The 10,122-nt window shown below is 36.3% G+C and overlaps 1 protein-coding gene across 1 annotated transcript in view; it reads left to right on the forward strand.

Annotated features, from left to right (window-relative positions):
- Nucleotides 1-2,519, forward strand: part of LOC140148216 (uncharacterized) — a 68,823-nt gene extending 66,304 nt beyond the window's left edge. The window contains exons 23-25 of the mRNA XM_072170082.1: nt 115-398; nt 821-893; nt 1,535-2,519. Of these exons, the coding sequence (XP_072026183.1) occupies nt 115-398; nt 821-893; nt 1,535-2,384 (1,207 nt within the window). The 3' untranslated portion in view covers nt 2,385-2,519. The remainder of the gene's footprint in view (nt 1-114; nt 399-820; nt 894-1,534) is intronic.
- Nucleotides 2,520-10,122: the final 7,603 nt, after the last annotated feature.

Raw genomic sequence — 10,122 nt, forward strand, 5'->3', positions numbered from 1 at the left:
AATGAGAGAAAGTTATTTTTTTGTAAAGACTATAAACATGACAAATTAATGTACATTGTTATAACTATCTACAATCACAATCACGTAACTATTTTATTTCTGTATCATCTACAGGAAGTTACGCTCCAAGCAGCCCAACAAAATACTTCTGAATCTCTGTACTGCCCTGCTGGGTCTTTATTCCACGTTTATTGTAATGATAGCTATTGATACCAAACGGAATGAAGCAGAAGTTGGTCTCATCCCGTGCAGTATCCTGGCAGGACTTATTCAATTCTTCACATTGGCTTCTTTATTCTGGATGGGAGTTGAAGGGGTTAACATGTACTTGTTATTTGTTCGTGTTGTCAATAGTTATATTTCCAAGTTCATGTTAAAAGCTGCTTTAGCTGCTTGGGGTAAGTATACAAAATTGATAATGAGATATCTTGGAATTCTATATGCCGCTTTTGGAGCTTTTTGGCTAACTATGGATAAATGATATTTGAGAGTTCTAAGTGATAAATGACACTCAAAACAGTTGTAATGGATAAGGGTGTGCGCATCGATTTATTTGGCAAACAAAATACTGATTTGGGATGAACATGGGTGCAAAAGAACGACGATTGACAGGAATTACTGATCTGGAACGAAAAGACTTGGGGCCTGTCGATATACTAAGTAACCTAGGGTCTGAAACAGCCTGAAATAACTGCAAGAAAGGCGTAAACATTAGATCTCGATGACCAGCCGTACATAAACACTCTCCCGGACATCTATTTCGTACTTTGCACTTCCCACTCTTGATGAATATCATTGTGTATAATATCTAATCTTGCAGGTGTTCCATTGGTAGTCGTAGCAGTGACAGGTGCAGCAACACGGGAAGAGTATCTCATTGAAGGCTTGGATTTGTAAGTTTACCAATAAAGTAGTGGCAGTTTTGAGTATTTTGTTGTTAAATTGGCTCCAACAATGTCATTTAGAGAATCCAAACTTATAATACGAATCAAAAGAATAAATACTATTTGTTCGAGATAGTGCAAACACTAGATGACACCGTCAGATTCCAGTAGTACGTCAGATTCCAGATGACACGCTCCAGATTCGCCATTCTTTTCAACATTGCCGCATTAGAAGGCTATTTGACTAGGTGGCGGTCTTATAGCGGTAAAGGTTTCGACTCATGATCGCGGAGTTAAAAGTCATGGGTTCCAATCTCTACGGCGCCAGCGTGTTGTGCAACGAGGGTGGGTAAGGTGCTTTACGTTGCTTTCCTCACCTCAACTAGGTAATGGGAAGCTGTTACAGCTGATGTTATGGGATACAATCTGCAAAATACAATGCTGAGAGGGGCTGGGGTTGCACCCTTGGTGAAGCGAAACGACTCTGATGTATCTCACAATAATCTCAGTTACAGTAGATAAATAATATTGATGCTGGTACTGCAGTGAAGTGCACGCTATGTCATAAACATTTATTTTATTTGTACATATTAATATGCGGGATTCACCTTTAATCACTGCTATTCACATTTGCCTTTTTTGATCAACAGTTGCTTCTTGAGACAGTATCCGTTAATTGGAGGACTATTAGTGCCTATCGGATTGGTCATTCTTTTCAACATTGTCGTATATGTCCTGGTTCTTCGTCGTATTACAGCTTCAGTGGAAGGAAAAGTTGAAACAAAAACTAATAAAGAAAAGATGAAGAAAAGACTAATAAACGCTACCTGTATTTTCGTGTTAATGGGTCTGACTTGGGGTGTGGGGTATCTCAGTGTCATTCAAGCAACAAGCTTTATCGTACAGATGCTATTTTGTGTGCTCAACTCTATGCAAGGATATGTGATTTTTATGTTATACGTCATGCGACGAGCTGATGTACGGCAAGTTTTGACATCTCAATTTCATTTATCAGATAAGAAGAAGTCATCTGGATTTTCGTCCAACTCTCCACAGAGTTCACCAAGAGCACGACCTCGAAATCGCAATAACCAGCCACAAACTGACTCAAGACAATTCTCTGGTTTAAGCAATGGTCACGGGAATGGTGATCACCCAGACACGTCATTTGCACCAACTTCTTTTGCACCAGGGCCGGCACCAGGGCCAGTTCCAGACAATGTATTTCCCGGCCCGTTTGGTTCTTTAAATGGTCGAGGTGCACGATCACGGTCCTCCTTTGCACCTGCAACTGTTCCCGTATCAACGGTTGAAGCTAATAGGATGAATGGCAGTGTAAATGGTAGTGCAGCACCTGACTTGGATGACTCCATTGATATTGACAGTGACAATGATGATTTTGATATCAACAGGATTAATGAGGGCATTGATAATCCAGCTGGGCCTAATACATATGGTGAGGATATTGATAATCCAGATGGGCCAAGTACTTATCTTTAAGCTGATAACAATTTTAAAATTAGTAAAAGGAAGCATTTTATAAATTTACCCACACCTTGAGGTGCAAGATTCATTGCCGTATGGAAGTGACAAAATGTCACAGAAGTGTAAAAATATAAATGTAAATCGGTCGACCATAAATGTCTCTGCATGTATTATGATCAGCGTTATACGCTAAAATACCATAAATTGATTTATATACTTAAAATGATTATAGTAAACATCACAAATACTATATATTACGGACTACTATCGTTTTTATACATGCCTAATCTATGAAGTACCGAAGTACCGTGCACAGCGTCTTCGTGTCAGAAATTGCTGTGATAGTATGGCGAATCCACTAGTTCTTGAACATCCACGCATGGCGATTTTGTTCGAGATAGGTCGAGCGATTCAGGCTAAGCACACCACCAGTACGATAAAAAATATACGTTTCTTTCCCACTATGAATGCGGCGTTGCCATTCATCTATTAATTTCCGTGGAATTCAATTAGTAACCGGGCTGTGGTGCTAGTTTTTGCATCCATTTCACATTTGCCTTAATCCTACCCAGAAAACTTCATGTGGTGTCATTGGAATTGAAACAGATAATAATACCATTCTATTTCTTATGGAAATGTTTAATATGGCTTTAAACCTCTTAAAACATCTTTGCTTTTAGATATAAATAATGAAATATATTATATTTTATATATTATTGGCATATCGATAAAGACAAATTATTTCGCGTTTTGTAAATACTCTGAGTAACTATGTAAACTATAATAATATGATTATTGATGTATGATCATACGTTCATACCAGTACTTTCAAAGTAGTATATATTTTTGAAATGTGTGCCAGAATAAACACACTGTATATATTTTTCCAGAATGATGGGAAGCTTATTGCAATATACTTTTGTATAATCCACAAAATACTGAAATAATTATGTATCTCATGTACATTTTTGCCAAACTATATATAATAAAACTTTATTGTTGTACTCTCTTGGTATGTGTATATTCTCTTAACCGGGATTATTTGATTCGTTTCGCTTCAAGTTAGCTTGCTAGAAAAGTTCCGAGCATAGCATAGAAACAAAACTACGAACTTCTGTTAAAGGTCCATTCAGTGATCCCAGCGTAAATGTAACAAAATAAAAATTGTTTATAATTTGACTAAAAGTGAAAGATAAGTCATTCAAATTGTCATTATGTATTTTTAAAGTGAAAAATTGGATTTAAAAAACGGAGAAAACAGCAGGATTGACAAAGTTGAAGCCACATTCAAATACATGTTGCTCATTTCTCCTTACAGGTTCGCGTTAAATGTCTTGTCTTTAATACACGGCTTTCACTAGTATCATGTCAGTACATCTTATGGCAGTAACAAAGGTGCCAAAACCTGAATTTTGATGGTTTTTACGATCCTCCCGATAAGCAAATCACTGAATGGGCTTTTAATATGTTAGAGTGCTCCCAGTGAGGTCAGGATAAACCTTGATGTGATGAGTATTATTGTCAATGGCAAGATCTTGGAGTGGTTTAGAATCGGAGTAGGGGCAAACAAGGATGCCTTCTATCACCAATCCTATTCAACCTGTTCATGGAGTTTGTGATGAAAGACCTGCAAACAGATGCAGGTGTCAGGATGGGCAATGTCCAAATAAACAGCATCCAGTATGCGGATGACACCACCCTTCTTGATGGTCTATTGACAAGCTTTTAGATCACCACAGATCATATAACACTCAACAACACCTCAATAGTTTAAGTCCAGCAATATATTATGTGTTATTGAGAAGCAATGCCTTCAGTGGTCTTTGCCTTCAGTGGTCGAATTTAAAATCAATCTGGTTCAACCAGTTTCACAAGATCACTCAAAATAAGGACCAACAATGCATTGTCTTGTCCTACTGATAGAAACATAATTATGAGGCCAAAGTCTTGGGCCTGCACAGGGTCTTGCAAACATTGCATATTGTATAATAGTATGTCACTATAAAAAAAAAAAGCAAAAGGACATGACAACTTCTACACACGCTGTGTCCAAACATTATCTTAAATGGTTTAGTCTTCACAATGCCCAATAACAGACAACCCACCAAGTATACAATCATGACTTTAATAAACCTGTAAGAATGGGCCATCCACCACTGCATTGGGACAAAATCAAGCAAGATGCCCAAGTTCCACGTTCCAAAGAAGTACAGCTTGCCAACAGGAGACATACAGCCCTTTCCCCACACAACCCCTCCCCCCACACACACCTCCATGAATAATACAGACAGCAAAAGAATTAAGGTACCAGTTATTTTCACCCCTGTATATCATAAACAAAGACAGATTAAACTAGATCTTTTAGCTCAGATATAAGACCTCATTCGTTAAAATTGGTCAGGGAGTAAAGACACAGCAATCCAAAATCACCAGGAAGATAACAAATTCAAAGTTGCAGATTTCTTCATTGGCTGCTCTATATTGGTTTGTATACACAAAGCGTTTTTGAATAAGCGAACTGGTGCCGCCACTGTGCTTTCTATTAATTAGAACATTAAAATACTACTTTTGATTTTGCTCCTTATTTGGGTTTTCAATGACTGTTTCTTTACTTCTCAACCAATTTCAACAAGTGAGATCTTAAATCGGAGCTATAGGTTACAGATATTGGCTAGCGCTTTGAATTTTGACCTATTCTTCTTTGTGTATGATATATAATACAGGGGTGAACATAATAGGTACCCTTACTGTATGTATTTGAAGACCTCCAAACTCTCAAAGGGGGTTATGTCACATTGAGTGCATTTCGAGATAAATGGCAAAGAAGGTTGTCATGTCCATGTGGTTTCAATGTAAGGAGGTGGATTTATCCATACAGTTTCAATGCTCTACAACATGTAACACTACGAAATTTGCACAAAGGGTGTAAATAGTAGGCATGAAAGTGTTTTTTAAAACACTTTCATGCCTACTATTTTAAAAAAGCTGGAAAAGTGTAAAATTGGCTGAAATATAATTCCGGAAATTTTGACATCACAGAAGTCTAGTTACAGTGTTTTGACTGGAAATTCGTCTTGTCCCCTTGTAGCAGAAACTGACACTAATATTTCATGATTTTGTGACTTAACACCCCCCCCCGGTTAGGTCTTCATTCCATCCATATCAAGAGTTTAAAGAAGCCAAACTTGTTGGGCAAATCCAGGAAACAGACACACAGAGGAACACATGTTACCATCCATTCTGGTGTGGTGTGAGGCTTTATGGAAATATCCAAGATCAATAGGAAAAGATGGAAATCTAGTCGACCTCATTCAAACGTTGTATCAACAGACAAAGTGTGCTTAGTATTATTGTCAATGGCAAGATCTTAGATTGGTTTATAGGGAGGAGTAGGGAGTAGGGAGGTGCCTAATAGTATATCACTATAATAAAAGCAAAAAGATGAGAAATGAAGTGATATGAAGCCAGCTTTCCATGACACCTTCTACAGACGCTGTGTCCAAACGTTGTCTTTTGTTCTTCAAAATGCACAATAGCAGACAACCCACCAAGTAAACAATCATGATTTCAATAAACCCGTAAGAAAGGGCCATCCACCACTGCCTTGGGACAAAATCAAGCAAGATGCCGAAGTTCCATGTTCCAAAGAAGTACAGCTTGCCAACAGCCCTTTCCCCACACAACCCCTCCCCCACACACACCTCCATGAATAATACAGACAGCAAAGGAAATTAGAATTAAGGGACCAGTTATTTTCACCCCTGTATATTATAAACAAAGACAAGTATGTCATAATTAGAACCAGCAGCCAATAGCTGCATCTTTTAGCTAGTTTATAAGACCTCATTCATTCGTTAAAATCGGCCAAGAAATAAAGACACAGTGATCCAAAATCACCAAGAAGATATCAGTTTTAAAGTTGCAGGTTGCTTCATTGGCTGTTCTATTGGTTTGTATACACAAAGCGTTCTTGAATAAGCTATGCTGGTGCCTCCACTGTGATTAGAATATTAAAATACTACTTTTGATTTTGTTCCTTCCTTGAGTTTTCAATCACTGTTTCTTTACTTCTCAACCAATTTCAACTAGTGAGATCTTAAATCGGAGCTATAGGTTACTGGTACCGGTATTGGCTAGCACTCTTAATTTTGACATATTTGTCTTTGTGTATGATATACAGGGGTGAACATAATAATCGATACTTTAACTCTTTACTGTCTGTATTTAAAGACCTCCAAACTCACAAAAGGGCGGTTAAGTTACATTAAGTGCATTTCGAGATAAATGGCAAAGAAGGTTATGTCCAAGCAGTTTCAATGCAAGGTGGTTTTATCCATGCAGTTTCAATGCTCTACAAAATTATTTCAGTCTAAAATTTGCACAGAGGGTGTAAATAGCAGGCATGAGAATTTTATGAATAGTCTGGAAATTGTTTTTAAAAAAAGCTGGAAAAGTAAATAAATACACAAAAAATGCCTAAAAAACAATTCTGGAAATTTTGACATCACAAAAGTCTAGTTCCAGTGTTTTGACTGGAAATTCTCATGCATAAAATAGTCCCCTCATAGCAGAAACTGACACTAATTTATCATGATTTTGTGATTTAACCCTCATTTAGTTCTGAGGTCTTCACTTCATATCAAGAGTTTAAAGAAGTCAACTTTAACACTATATATATATCATTACTATTACGTTTTATTTGCAGCTTGCTTTTGCAGCATTTTCTGAGTAAAATGCCCTTTAATGTATTTACACTATATTCTACCATGTTACACATGGAGAATTACTTATCATGTCATCTTTCAAATTATCATTTAAAATATATGACATTATTCAAGTACAGTTGACATACACTTTGTATTATTTGGACACCTTTGGAAAACAAAAATTTACTGTCTTGCCATATGGTTAGGGATGGCTACAAAACCGCCAGTCGACTTCCAGCATCGTAGCAGACCCGGCTGGCTATTGAGCCTGGTTTATAATTATTCAGAACAATAGAAAACCGCTACACCGGCCACTCTACCAGGGGAGAACAGGTTATTGGCGAGTTAAAAAATAGGCGAGTTAGAGAAAGGCGAGTTACCCCCTGCAGTGTTTTCCGGAAAGTCCATGCGGCGAGTTGTGAATTTCCGGAAAGTCCATGCGGCGAGTTGTGAATTTCCGGAAAGTCCAAGATTTTGAACCAAAAATGCAGTTTTGGTCAAAATTCAAAAACTGATTATTTAAAAAAAATGATACTTGTATTCTTTGACTCATGTCAGTTCCATAATTATACTTCAGAGGTTGTTTAAATGCAAATGTTTAAATGTTTAAATGTAACCCCAGAATACATTGCAGCCACTGATGGCATGTGGTTTGAGAAACACATGGTTATTTTCAGAAAATATCACACTGGGCTCCTGCTGTGCATGGTCAAGGTTGTTATACAACAAGATAAGCATTGTGTCTGCATGCATGCATGTGCAAGAAAACTTTGCTGATTTCATCTTCTTTTCCCAAGCATTTAAAATATCTAAAATTGTTTTAAAAACACACAACTTTTTAACTTTCTTGGTGGCAATGTATCCACAAACATTAGCCGTACCAAATTATCAATTCAAAACATAAAAGTCTCGATGAATATTCCATCAACTCACTGTTGGGACTTCATCATAGTGTTACTGTAACTCGCCACCAGGACTTCATAGTGTTACTGTAACTCGCCACCGGGACTTCATAGTGTTACTGTAACTCGCCACCGGGACTTCATAGTGTTACTGTAACTCGCCACCGGGACTTCATAGTGTTACTGTAACTCGCCACCGGGACTTCATAGTGTTACTGTAACTCGCCACCCGGACTTCATAGTGTTACTGTAACTCGCCACCGGGACTTCATAGTGTTACCCATGGAATATCTAAAAATAGATCTGGGCGGGGGTAACTCGCCTTTTTAACTCGCCTTTACCTAACTCGCCCATATTATAACTCGCCTAAAACATGCTCTCCTACCAGGGCAACATTAATTGAATGTTGTAAAATTTTGACAATCAGTGATTTAAACCTTCCATTAGAGAAATAAAATTTTATAAATTTACACTTTGTACACAATGAATATTACAGAAAAATATAAATAAATTTACTAAGAATTACTTTATGTACACACCGTTTAAATTACATAAAAAGTGCTTAGTCAAATTTAACTCTCAAACATCCAAAATATTATACTAGAAGTTCAAAATTAATATGGCTGCAATGTAAATGTTTCATGCACCTGCATGAAAGAAACAATATAATATGTTTTATGACACATTATTTTCGCATAACATTAAAAAAATGGTCCAGATCTTACCAATGCTAAACAAACACAAACATCTGTACTTTCATCAGAGCTGTTATCAAAATGATTGGCACCCATCAGTTTTTTGGTGTTTGACAAGAATGCATCTTATATATGCAACATTGGATTTTCTTGAAAGTGTAGGATTTATAGTTGTATGACCTTTATATCATTCATCTATAAATGTAGCTCTTATGTTGTATTTTGCAGCGGTAGTCTTGTCCATAAGGCCAGAAAAATGCTTTTTTTTTAAATATATGTCTACAAACTAATTATCAAGTTACAAGCAATTTCTGTGTAACTGCAAGTACATGAGCATGTATGGACCACTCAATATAATGAATATAAGTGAGCAAAGATTTTTTAAACTAAGAAAACAAATTGAAATGCTGTCATGCCATCTGGTTATAAGAAAGAATAGACACTTCTAGTTTAGAATATAAATGGACCTTTGAAATATTAATAAAATTGGGACAATCAATGATTTAAAGTTTCCATTTGAGAAATGTAATTTATAAATGTAAACTTTGTACACAATGAAATATGACAGAAAAATATACATAAATTAATTTCAAGAATAACAAACCATTCAATATAATATAAAAATCAGTTGAAATATTGATCCGCAAAGAATGAAATAATAATATATGTTTTAGAACACATTATTTCTGCATAACATTCAATTTCAACAAAGAGTGCAGCATATTATTATTATTCCTTGATGCTATTCTTGTCCTTGTTCACTGTTACAACTTTCACAAGTACTATAATTGACAGCACTGGATTACTACTGATCTAAAAATTTTAATCACCAAACGGACCGTTAGATACCGTAAAAACTCGATATTAAGCATATCGCTAATTCTACAAAATCCGGTGCCAATCCACTAAAAAAATTGAAAAAATAAAAGTTGTTCAAAAATACCTGCTTTTTTGTTTATTAAGAGTAAATGTATCACTACTTTCAGATGTAAAAAATTGCCAACACCACTTGCATATTTTTCTTTCAGGAAGTCATGATGTTTTTAACACTAAAACTCAATGTAATGTGAGCTACGCTACCGACTACAAAATGGGCTGGTTTTACTCAATCCAAGGTCATAAAAAGCAATCTAAAGATCACTTGAGTGAAATGTAAAACAGATTTCACCATTTCATAGAAGTTTTGAAGATGCGTAAATGAGTGTGTAACGAGCTCACAGTAACGTAGTTCACTGGTTTTAATGTTTTTAATGTGATTTGCGAACGTTAGAACGTTATGTCGGTTAATTATAATATAAATGGGGTTCGACCACTGGTAGCTTTCACATATTATTAGGAAGTACATCTAATACAAGTGCATACTATAGAATCCTGGTAACGTAGCTCACCAATCTTAACATGGTCGGTCGAAATTTCAATGTTTACAACATTTCTATGCCAAAATGCTACA

Source organism: Amphiura filiformis, chromosome 3 (assembly GCF_039555335.1).
Source record: "Amphiura filiformis chromosome 3, Afil_fr2py, whole genome shotgun sequence".
NCBI classification, from domain to species: domain Eukaryota; kingdom Metazoa; phylum Echinodermata; class Ophiuroidea; order Amphilepidida; family Amphiuridae; genus Amphiura; species Amphiura filiformis.